Source organism: Corapipo altera, unplaced genomic scaffold (assembly GCF_003945725.1).
Source record: "Corapipo altera isolate COAL_440 unplaced genomic scaffold, ASM394572v1 44b, whole genome shotgun sequence".
NCBI lineage: Eukaryota > Metazoa > Chordata > Aves > Passeriformes > Pipridae > Corapipo > Corapipo altera.
This window is the reverse complement of record NW_020884932.1, coordinates 3,988,754-4,001,017: the sequence shown is the minus strand read 5'-3', so window position 1 is coordinate 4,001,017 and position 12,264 is coordinate 3,988,754. Positions and strand designations below refer to the sequence as shown.

The following is a 12,264-nucleotide window of genomic DNA, read 5'->3' as shown; positions in this document are numbered from 1 at the left end:
ATTTTGGTTTTGTTCCTTTTCCCTTCCCCCTTCCCTTTCCCCTGTGAAATTGTATATATATTTCAATTGTATGTAATTGTAATATAAGTGTAAATATATTTTTATATATCACTTTAGCTGTCTCTCTCTCATTTCGGGTTTTCTTGGTTTTTTTCTCCCTCTTCTCCCTGAAGTTTTGGGGGGGGGGGGGTGGAGACTTCTTGTGGTGAGGTTTGGAGACTTGGCAGGGAGCCAGCTTCAAACCATATCAACATAGGACAAAGAGGTGCAAGCTAACAAGGCATAGCACAGCTCCTGCTGTGTCTTTCAGTCCACCTTCAACAACTGTAATGCTGCCTACACTTGGGAACAACTTTTTGTGCATATGGTCTGTCTTTCTACAGTCCCTTGATTGCCACAGGGGTGTCCCTTTCAGTTCTGAGGCCAGACCTGGATGCCCTTCCCTTGGGAGTCACATGGTCTAGGGCCTCCTGCAAACATGTCCTGAGTCTCCCGTGTTGAATGTAGGCTGCACCTGTGACTTGTGGTGCTTACTGAGGACGGATTTGGAAGGAGTCAGGCCTATCTGTCTCAAGAGCTGATCCAGGCTGCTCGATTTTGATGGAAGTAAATAGAAATCAGGTTAGATTTGCCACTAATACAGCTGCCTAGTCAAAATCTTCTGTTAATCCTAAATTAGTCGCTGCTGCTTTTAGGGCCATTAGTTAATGAAAATGCACTGAAGGCTGTAGTCAGTAAGACAAATATAATGTTGGGTAATGCCAATTGCATTCTAACGGTGTGAAAATCGATCCCATTTTTTCCTCTTAAATTGTGGAAGAAGGGCAGTTTTCTCTTGGGGCCACTCTGCTCCAGAAAGTGCGTGGATGGAAACAGCTGCCCAGGTACAGCAGTGCTCCTGTCTGTGTATGCTCCAAACTGCCTTTTTCCAGCTTCCTGCTTCTCGATCTGTCAGTCATTTACCTGCAACTCATCTGTGAGTGAATGAGGGCTATTTTGTGCTAGCCCATGTTGCTGAATGGAGTTTTCTATTCTGTCTCTGAGTGCAATAAAGCAAGGCAAGCGCTAGAAAAGACGGAAGTGGAAGACATAAAAATAAATTAGTAAAATAAATGATGCAGTATTTTGGATTTTGTTGCTCTAAGCAGGTGAGATATGAGGTAGCAGATAAAGAGAAACAAAAAGCTCACAAATAAATCCCCCTAAACCAAACCAAAAAGCCCTAATGTTTTTCCTTATGTACAGAGCAAACTTGATAGGAAGTCCCTTGAGGTGTGCCAAGACTGTCTGTTCAGTGTGTTCCCTTGTTTGCTGCGAGCCCTGGGCTCCAGTAACCTGTACTGGATACCTGCCAGTCCACTCCATGGCTCCACGTGCAAGCAAACCAAATAGGGCTGTTGATTAGAAAACAACGTGTAAAAAAATAGTTGACACCATGGCTGTGGGATTAAAGAACTTAAAACCAGAGGAGTCAGGAGTTTAAAGTCAGTGTTAGAGAGTTTTATTTTTTGCGACACTTCGCTGACACCATCTGCAGGAATGTTCAGTGCTAGGCTGGATGGGGCTCAGAGTAACAGGAGCTAGTGAAAGGTGTCCCTGCCCAGGGGCGTTTGGGACTGGATGACTTTAAGGTCCCTTAAAACCCAAACTGTTCTGGGCTGTCCTGCCGACTTTAGCGGGATTAATTCCATGCTAATGCTTTGCAAAAATCCGTGTTTAGCAAAGAAGCCTTTGGGAAAAAAAAAAACAACTTAGGTAGTGTAAATAAACGTGGAATATTGCCCATCACGACCCGAGCACATCCCAGATCCAAACGCCAAGGAAAACACCCCAGCTCCTTTATTTGCCGGGAATCGCCGCGCGGGTCACGTGGGCGCGCCACCGCCAATCGGGGCGCGCCGAGGGCGCTCGCGAGGCTTTCGGTCTCCATGGCAACGCCTGGGCCCGAGCCGTCCGAGCGCCGGCAGAGCCGCCGCCATGGTGAGTACGGGACGGGGCTGCCGCCGCCCCCGGCATTCCCTGCTCATCCAGCTATACCTCATGCGGGAGCCGCTCCAGGGGGCTGCGGCCGCCGCGTGCCCTCCCGGGCATCCGTGACATCCCTGCGGAGACTCCTGGGTCTCGGGTTTTTTTACGGGATGAGGTGCCCCAGTGGCTTAACCGCGTATCGGCGTGGCTGACTTGGAGATCACGAGTGGCCTGTGCTTATGTGTCTGTTTACTAGTTTAAGTTCCTTTCTGTCTGTAATAAATAAAAGCTCTTCGCCTAAAAAAAACCCCCCAGCAACAGCAAAGAGAACATTATTTTAGCTTTCCATGTGATCCCTCAATTCCAAGGTGTGGGACTTTGTGGGCGACATCGGTCTTGCAGCCACACTGTGAGAGCTGGTTTTATTTACTGCTGTTGCTGCTTCCTCGGCCGCCTTTAATTCCCGGGCAGTCGAGATCTGTGCTCAGATTATTGATTGTCCATCCAGGTATCCCAGTACTGCGTTGTCACTGGAGCTCACCTGCACAGGTGGATTACTGAGGACAAGGTGATCGGGTTAACTGTTTTGTGTGACTTGCTACATTTCTGTCCCTCCCCAGCACCAGCCGTGCTGACCAAGTACACCGAAGTAAGTGAAACGGACTCGCCTTTGGTTGCATCAGCTCTCCAGGGAATGAGGGGATAAACTCCCATTCGTGCCCGGTTGTACCTCCTTGTGACTTGTGCTACCTGCATGAGCAGTGGTTATTCCAATGTAATTGGCCATACCGACAGTCCTTCCTTGGAAATAGAGGCACGTGTAGAAGGGCTAGTCAGCCACAGCTGAAATTGCTTCCTTCTTAATTTGCCCTGGGAGTATTTGTTTCTGGGCAATAGGCTGTTGAGAAACAAATTCAGATTATCACTTAAGATCTCCTTGTATATAAAAAGGAGCACAACCAGCAGGTAAAGGGAAGTCATTCCCGTCTCTATTCTGTTGTTGTGAGACCCCACCCAGAGCACTGTGTACAGTTCTGGTGCCCTCAGCATAAGCTGGATATGGAACTGTTGTAGGAAGTCGTGCGGAGGGCCACAAAGTTGACAAGAAGACTTGAACACATCTCCTACAAAGACAGGCTGAGAAAGTTTGGGCTGTTCAGCCTGGAGAAGAGCATGTTGTATGGAAACCTCACAGCAACCTTCCAGTATCTGAAGGGGGCCTACAAGGAAGCTGGAGAGGAACTCTTCATCAGGAACTGTAGTGGAGTGGCTTCAAACTGAGAGTACATTTAGATTAGATACGTGGAAGAAATTCTTTTCTATGAGGGTGGTGAGGTACTAGAACAGGTTGCCCAGAGAAGTTGTGGATGCCCCATCCCTAGGAGTGTTCAAGGCCAGGCTGGATGGGGCTCTGAGCAACGTGGTCTAGCGGAAGGTGTCCCTGCCTGTGGCAAAGGGATTTGGAACTAGATGATCTTTAAGGTCCCTTCCCAACAGAAACCATTCTATGATTCTGTAATTATATGAAAAGTTTCTACAAATAAACTAACAAAGAAACATAGCATCCTTTCCTGTGGTTTTGTTTTGGGTTTTTTTGGTAGTACATCTATGAAAGATACATCATTCAGCTACATTATACATACGTACATATAGTACAAAGACAAATTTATCCAAGAGCTTCCTCCGTGGTCCTTCTGGTTCTGATCCTCTGATTACTTCTGTTTTAGATTTTCTGTGACTTTTTTGAGGCTACTAGTTACTTGAGCTCTTACTTCCAAGCAGTGATGGTTTTAAAGGGAGAGCACTTATGTGAGGTGTATGGGGATTACACATACACAAATACAGTTGTTTTTTAACATGCTAGTGAACATGATAACCCTGTGAAAGCAATCACAGAAACTAGTCAGAAGGCAATACTAGTCAGAGCAAAACTTATGCTCCTTTTTGCTTAGTGTATTTTTTGTGCTTTTATCCTCACCTGCAGGCAGAGCTGGGCCTTAATGAGCATCACCAGAACGAAGTGATCAGCTACATGCGCTTCGCTCGCTTCAAGCGTGGCCTGTGTCTCAAAACAGTGGATTCTTGTTTTCAGGACCTTAAGGACAGCAGGTACTGTGTGGGGTTGTTCTGAGCAAGAATAAACCAAATATGCTAGCAGCACTGGCACATTTGAACACTTTATGGGGCAACTTTTCTCCATTTCAATTCGTGTGTTTTTACTGGGGAAGAACCAATAATTTTCCGAAAGTTACAAGTGCTTTTAAAACTAAGTTGTTCACGTTCTTAGGAATTAACATAGATATTGACAACATGACATTGCTTTATATCTTGCTTCTGATGTCTAAATTTATTGCAAGGCTAGCTGAATTAGTGTCTGTGATTGTGATGATTTAAAGAGAAAATTCAAACACAATAACCAATTAGTAGTCCTGTGGTCATCTAATAACTATTGACAGTGGATGTTTTTAGAAGGATCTTACATTATGTGAGTGGTACCTGTGTAGTGAGATCTCATAAATATGGAAAATGGTTACCTTTATTATATGTGACTCATATTAACTACTCTGTTTAGACTTGTTGAAGAGACCTTCACAGTTGATGAGGTGATAGACATGCTGGATGGACTGCAGAGTGTTGTACACAGTGAAGTGGAGTCGGAGCTCATAAATACAACTTACACCAACGTTTTACTTCTGCGGCAGCTCTTTTCACAGGCTGAGAAATGGTACCTTAAGTTACAGACAGACGTCTCTGACTTGGAGAATCGGTAACATCTATTGGACTGCACAGAGTGCCTTTCAATGATAAGAAAGCTGCAAAGTGTTGACTATTTGCATTCTTTTCCTAACCATTGAAATCTATTCTTTTACTGTTGTATCAGTGAGAGTTTCAAGGCTTCCATCTGTAAAGTAGCAAGATACAAAAATAATTTCAAACTTGTCAGCAAGATGTTTTTAATGGTAATATTCTTACTTGAATAAGGGCAGGTGATTGGATTTGAATAAAAAAACCTTTGTCTGGTTTGACTAGACTTTAATCAAGGATGAATCAAGAATTTTATAGTTCTAATGCATATATCATACCATTGCATGACATGATCTGTTGTGTTTGTGGTATTTGCTTAGGACTTCATTCTGTACTTCTAAAAAGAATCTTACATGCAATAAAAAGCATAACATCAGCCTGGTAAAATGTGTTTCATAACATAGCTCTTAGTAAATGAATGCTTTCCTTTATTTTTCTGCAGTAAACGAATGCCTCTTTATTTTTCTTTTCAAGAGAATTATTGGAACAAGTTGCTGAGTTTGAAAAGTCAGAATTTACATCTTCAAACAAAAAGGTAGAGTTTTATTTTAATCAAATACTAATAAAATGTCATGTGGAGTTGCGACAGATGTTTAAAATGCCTAGTACTGACTCGGTGCTTAAGAGAGAAAAGCAAAACCAAAACACCACCCTTTTTCTTGAAACAGTCTTTGAAAGTCTCCAAAAAGTCACATTTGCAGTTTGGCACCAAGGCATGCTCTAAATTGCCTTGGTTGTTTCCAGAGTGCAGGTTCTGCACATCCAGGACATGCCTCATATACCTCACCCCAAGGTCAGCCAGACCAGGGATGTGTTAAAGCATCTGCTCCTGGGTTCCCTTCCCCTGGCAGCTGGGGTAAGATTGAGACATTTGTGTGTCCTGCAGTACAGATATCACTTTAGCTTATCTTGCGTGGTTATGGCTGCATCTTCTTTGGTTTGTAGTGTAAAGGTGTATTTAGTTAATATATATTATTTTTTATTCTTAAAAGGAGAAAATTTGTATCATTGTAAATATTTTTTACTATTATAGTCACTCAAATATTTTTCTGTTTTCCATATTCCTTTGTCTTTTGATTGCTGCAGCATTGTTAGTCTTCTGTAAAATCAAGTTTGTAATCCTTCTATGTCTCTACAGTATTTTTGTTTAACTTCAGCTCAAAGTGAAGTATATAACTTAGGAGCCAAGAAACCAGTAAAAAATGAACTTGAAATGAAAGGTCATTCATTTACTTTACAAAAGAAAGCTGAATTGACTGTCAATAATTATTTTACAGACCATAGGAGTATCTTTCTCCCTCCCAGAGATCTGTATAATTTAATTTTTTCACCTTTATTATTTCTTTAGCCCACTGCAGATCCCGTTAAACCAAAACTGGCTCCATTAAATGAAGGTGGGACAGAGCTGCTAAACAAGGTAAGAACTTGTCTGTTCATGCAGTTGTGGTCAATGACCATATTTCTGTAATGTGTCTGTCACTATATAGACATCATGGTAATATATCCCAGAATGTAAAGGAAAATGCTAGTGAATTAATAAATGTTGTTAAACATCTGCCATGTAATGTGAGGTTATGGTCTCTAACATGTATTGCAATATTGAGCCTTCCTTTGCAAAGACATTTTGGGCTTTGAAATTGTTTATTTTTTCATTAAATGAAATTAGTAAATCAGTTCCATGCAGCTAGCTGGCTTTTCAACAGGGAAGTAAATTAAAATATGTAGCTGGCTGAAATGATTAGGTTATTGAACATTTTCTGTATCCCTTGCAGACAATCTTATTGCATCCATTCTTTTTTTTTTTTTGGTAAGTTGTCTAAATTCATCCTGAAGAAACAGGCAGTTAGAGAATTTGGAATTTACTGACTTTAAAAATGTCTGATTTCTCACTTCTAAACATTTTCAGAATTAGGAAACAGTTTCTAGTAGTTAATGTTATGAATGGGTTGAACTCACTTAGTCCAACTGAACTTTTCTAAAATGCCACACTTCTTACAGTACACTTTTAAGTTACGGGCAGTCAAGATAATTAGCAAGGAGCTGTGTTTTCTGTCTTCTGGCCTGCACTGCCAAAATGACGTGTCAAATACAGCATCTGAATCAAATTGTTTTTACTCATTACGATAATTAAAGCATTCAAGAATTCAGACTTCTATTTTACTTGTAGATCGATGTAGTTCTCTATCAAAAATAATTTCAAAATCTGTTTCATAACAGTTTTTGTTGAATATTTACATCTGATGTCTTTTTATCTTTTTTTTTCCCAAATAATTCAAATGGTAAATTTACGCTGATAAAACATGGTTATTTCCTGTGACAGAGAACATGATATTCAGTAACCTGGTATTTGTCTCCTTTGAACAGGAACTATGAATAAAGTTTTTGTTGACTGAAAATACACATGATGAGCAGCAATGAAATTTAGATCTCTGAACATACAATGTTTAGTCATATATCTTGATACTAAGAAGATGCTGAGCTCAATAATCTCAGTTTGGTAAAGCATGCACCAAATTTGAGTGAATGGTCCTATACATTACTATAGAATTGAAGACTTACATTGCTTGCTGACTGAGGCAGAAAACAGAATAAATCAATGAATTACTGATTTCTTATGGAGGCCATTTTTATAAGCATTTATAAGATCTTCTTTGCTTTCCTAAGTTATGAAATGTATTTTCTTCCCTGAAATATTCAGAAAATTTGAAATAGCACAAGACTGTTCACAAACTTTTTCTTATTCATTAACCCAAAGACAGTTGCTCGTCTCCAAGAAGAAAATGAAAAATTGAAGACCAGACTCAAGACTATAGAAACACAGGTAAATTCCCTGTAAGCTTGGATACTTAATGCTGTTTACATATTTAAAAATATCTGAATAAGAATCTCATGGTTATTATTCTTATGTTTCTGAGGTTTTGAATTTTCAATGTGTTGCAGGCTACAGCTGCCCTAGATGAGAAGTCCAAGCTAGAGAAGTCACTGAGGGATTTACAGATGATCCAAGGAGATCAGAAGGTAAATACAATTAAGATATCTCCCTCTGTTTAACACAACTGTTGCCAATACATCCAAAATGTTGTTCTGTATGGTGTGTTTCTTTTCTGGCAAATGCAAAAGTTCAAGTTAGTTTTGTTGTGTTCCTGCTGACATTGTCTGTTCCTGTTGGTCTTTCAGTCAGCAGATAATCCATAACATTAGTTGATGTTATGACATGTATTTTGTGTCACATAGACCGTGATAAATTATTGTTAGAAAGTGTTATTCCAGGTGCTGTCAGGAAGTAGTATTCCAGAATTCATATTCTCAGGGTTGATATTTGTATTAACAGACACAAATTTATGTCTGTTTCTTGATGATTACTGATGAAAGAATGATGTCTAACCTGGTTTTACAGCAACAGTAAAACACTAATTTTTTCAAGCATTCGTCACACCTAGTGTTGACATGGACAAGCAAACTTGCTGCTTATATGATTTTATGTGGTTCTGCACATATCAGCATACTGTTAAAAATGGTTCATTGTTTATTTTTACTACTTGAGATTCTTAATCTTTTTTATAAATGATTCAAACCCGGCAAGTTGCTGCTGCAGAAATAAAATGTAAGAAGCCTGGAGTCACGTTGACATGGATAAGTCTGCTCGGGTCACCTTAGTATTTTTTCAAGTCTGTATCTTTATTTTGTCAATAATTAGAATTTTCTAAAGTTTGTTCATGTGTGATTGTTTCTTAAATTTCAAATATTCTGTTCAGACTTGAAAGAAAATTATTACACTTTAATCCTATTATTTTGACTTTAAAAATCCTCCAGTATTTACAGATTTGAAGTGAGGTTCAGTATCATAAAACATTTCTCTTTTAAGTTTCATATTTTAATCCTGATTTCTTTTTATTTTGCTTTCTAACTGGTTTATGGTATGTACTTGGCTCTCTCAATATGTTATAAATTTACTTAATAACTTTCAAAGTCTGTATTCAATAATATTATTTAATAGGGAACTTGATTTATCAATCATGACAAATATTTTCTTTCTCTGTTTTGTTAAGCCTTAAATTATTAAAGGTTTAAAATATTAAAGGGGTGTATTAAATCCTGGATAATACTGTTTGTAGTTTTAAAAGATTGAAACCAAATCTCATCCTGCTTTTCTTGTTAAAAATGAATTGGCCTCAGTGTCAGGGCTGCTGACTATCTTCAGCTTTCATGTCCTAATTTGCTCTCTGTAATCTGTCACTTTCTTCTCCAGCTTTTACATTTTCTATTTACAGGCATATATATGTTGTTGCAACTAGCTAGTGGATATAGTGCTGAAATGTTCTACATGATTTAAGCAATTACAGTATTATCAGTATTAGTTGTTGGAGAACATGTGGAATTTTTTGTGATTTCACTCCATATTTTTTAGGATGGATGTCATTAAGATAATATAAACCCAGTTGCTCAATAAGCAGTAGTTTTTAAACTCTTTGGACAAATAAATGGCTGCCAAACCACAACAGTTCTTAAGGACCAACTCAGCAGATTGATTTTTTTTTTTTTACTAATAGTTAATGGATGGCCCCACACATGAAGTTTGAGTCACAGTTTGGAAGTAACTGCTCCATTGGAACAATTTAACTCGAGGATTTAGAATTTTTGCATAATTGGCTTATGTCCTCGTTTAGAAAAATGGTAACTGTCTATTCTGATCTGAAACACACAAAATGTAGTGCTTTTCAGCATTGTAGACTCGGATTCTGTCTCAAAATTCAAAATAAGCTTTTCTTCTGTACAGGTACTATTATCAAGTGTGTTACTGTTCTCAAATCTTACCTTCCACACAGAAAAAGGAACAGAGCTTCCTTAGTTTTAGTTTTTTGTTCTTTTTAAGGTGCTACTGGTTCAGCCTCATCCTGAGTCATTATACTTCTGAGTTTGAAATTGAGCTTTCAAACCTGAGAGGGTTTTGCATTTGCTTTTTTCTTTTTTAATAAAAATCTGTAGAACAGTTACATGATTATAATGTTTTGTTACCCGAAACTGAAGTCCAGAAGAGTTTGAGTTATTTCTTCTCACAAGAAAACAGGAAAGTTGCTTCATAAGCAACTGTGTAAGACATCTAAGAATAGTACAATATTCATACCTGACTGAGAGTATGAGCCTTAACACTTCCAGCCTTTCCTACCTGTACTACACTAAGGGCTTTTGAAATGCTTCAAAAATACATTGTAGTGTAGACATTCAGATCTTAAATGTTAATTTACTATTTCTGTATGGTAAATAACTTCTTATAATATGCTTTATCCTGTGGCTGCACCTAATTCCTAAAGAAGCAAAGTACAAAAACTTGAAATCTCAACTTGGCAGAAGACATTCCAAACATTTTTAAAATGCATTTATTAAAAATTTTTTACAGTTATAAATCAGCCACTACAGTAACATTTTTTTTAGTTAAAACACTAATTTAGGCTTTAAAGGAATAACATGAACATATTTATAAAAATTAAGATGCACCTACTTTGTGTGGAATTTTGCACTTGAAATTTAAAATATTTATTTTCTTACATTTGACATATTTTAAATATTTCTTCCATTGAAGACTAATGCAAACCAGGACATCACTGAACTGGAGAATAAAGTGGCAGCTTTGAAATCCCAGTTTGAGAAGACTTTGAATGACACTACTGCAAACCAAAAATTCTTGGAAGAGGACTTGGTGACAACAAAACATGACTTGCTTAAGGTTCAGGATCAGCTATCTGCAGCTGAAAAGGTTAGCATTTTTTTTGTAGTGTAAAGATGTGATCCTTACTCACATTTTAACCGACTAGTAATTTAACAAGCACACACTACAGGATGCAGAGTTTACCAGGCCACACTGTTGCCTGTGTATTTTTGTTATTTCAGTGGAAAAGCATGTTATAAGTAAAATAGCAAACCCACAACTAACTACATGATTATAACTAGACGAATACTTAAATATTGCCCATTTGTCTGCATAGAAAGTTTGAAATGAAAAATGTATTCCCAGCCTTGAGAAGACTTTTAGCCTAATTTCATTAGAAAATGAAGTTTGTGTTTCTCTGTCTGTCCCAGTAATCTCATTTGAATTTACCAGCTGACTTAATCTAAATTTGAATAAGCTACAGAAACTACTATTCTGAAACTTGAGGAGGAAAAGCAATAGTTTCGGGTTTTTTTAAATATTTTAGTTTGGTCTTCATAATATGTACATAATATGTTGATGTTGTTATTACGAAGGAACTGGAGAAGAAATTTCAGCAAACAGCTGCCTATCGCAACATGAAGGAGATTCTCACAAAGAAGAATGAACAGATAAAGGATCTGCGTAGAAGGCTTTCCAAGTAAGTGATCTATCCTGTCTGTCCAAGCAGGATCCTTGTTCTGCATCCACGTTCTGTTCCCATTTTGTCTTGTAAATGTGAATCAGTCTCTAAAACAGTCTGTAGGTTTTCCCTTAAAAAGAATTTCTAGTAATCTGTTCCCTGATTTTTGACAAGCCAGTCCTTTCAGTGGATGTTAAGTGAATAGGACTGACCTGTGCAAGAGCAGCTACCATGTAGGCAGTAATGAGAGAATTTAGTATGGAGAGGTTACAGGATATTCATGTGTGTGGTGGATAAGCCCTTGGGCACTACACAGAGAGATACAGATGGCACATGTTCCAGATGCTTTGGCAATTGTTTGGATTTGTGGATAGGTCATTCCTTCATTCTAATATTTGGTAAACTGGGCAGTTTTTAAAGGAGAAAATAGTTTAAAAAGTATATGCGTTTCTCTGTGCCCTAAGTCATACAGCGATTCTTGACAGAAATGTGTCACTATTGAGTGCAATTTATTACTTGGGTTTCATTTTTTCTTTAGAGGCAAAATGACTCTAGGGTATTTTCTGCTCTGTTTTAATTATTTTTCTATTTATCTTTTTTAATCCTCAGATATGAATCAGAGGACTGAAATACCAAAAAACATCTGATGTATCGAAAGCTGCCATGGAAAGAAAATGTAGACTGGTATTATATTTCAATAATCTTTGTTTTGAATGGTATATTTTTTGCTTCTAATGATGAAAGTAACTCTTTATTAACACTAATAACATGCTGAAACTCCTACCTTACTTCCTTGTAAACCTACGATTTATAGGTATTAGTTTCTGCAGTCATGTTTTTAATTCTTAGCCATCAACATTTCTTGAGAAATAGCTAACAGGATCTTACTGAAGAACTGAGAACATTCCCTACAAAGAAAGGAGTTTATTTTTGTTAAGAAAAGAAAAAAAGGGAAAAAAAAGAGCATTAGGGATTTTCTTGTCTCTGAGGTGGAAATTCCAGTTGTTACTTTTGTGTAGTTAGTGTACTTATGAAGTAGCATTATATGTAAAAATTACATCAGTGAAAGTAAAAAGCAGGAAGAAAAAAAAAGAAACTCACAGATTCTGTAATGTTACTTCACACTGGACATGTCATACCTCAGCAAAATGTGGTCACTAGC

The 12,264-nt window shown here is 38.0% G+C and overlaps 1 protein-coding gene across 4 annotated transcripts in view; it reads left to right on the top strand.

Annotated features, from left to right (window-relative positions):
* LZTFL1 (leucine zipper transcription factor like 1) overlaps positions 1-12,222 on the top strand; it is a 15,491-nt gene extending 3,269 nt beyond the window's left edge. For 2 of the 4 annotated variants that reach the window (XM_027659422.1, XM_027659420.1), the window contains 9 exons: positions 3,953-4,077; positions 4,541-4,735; positions 5,248-5,308; positions 6,122-6,190; positions 7,529-7,594; positions 7,714-7,791; positions 10,355-10,528; positions 11,017-11,120; positions 11,712-12,222. In XM_027659422.1, coding sequence (XP_027515223.1) covers positions 4,001-4,077; positions 4,541-4,735; positions 5,248-5,308; positions 6,122-6,190; positions 7,529-7,594; positions 7,714-7,791; positions 10,355-10,528; positions 11,017-11,120; positions 11,712-11,730 — 843 coding nt within the window. In that variant the 5' untranslated portion in view covers positions 3,953-4,000 and the 3' untranslated portion in view covers positions 11,731-12,222. The other 2 variants (XM_027659419.1, XM_027659421.1) reach the window with 2 other exon arrangements.
* The last annotated feature ends 42 nt before the right edge of the window (positions 12,223-12,264 follow it).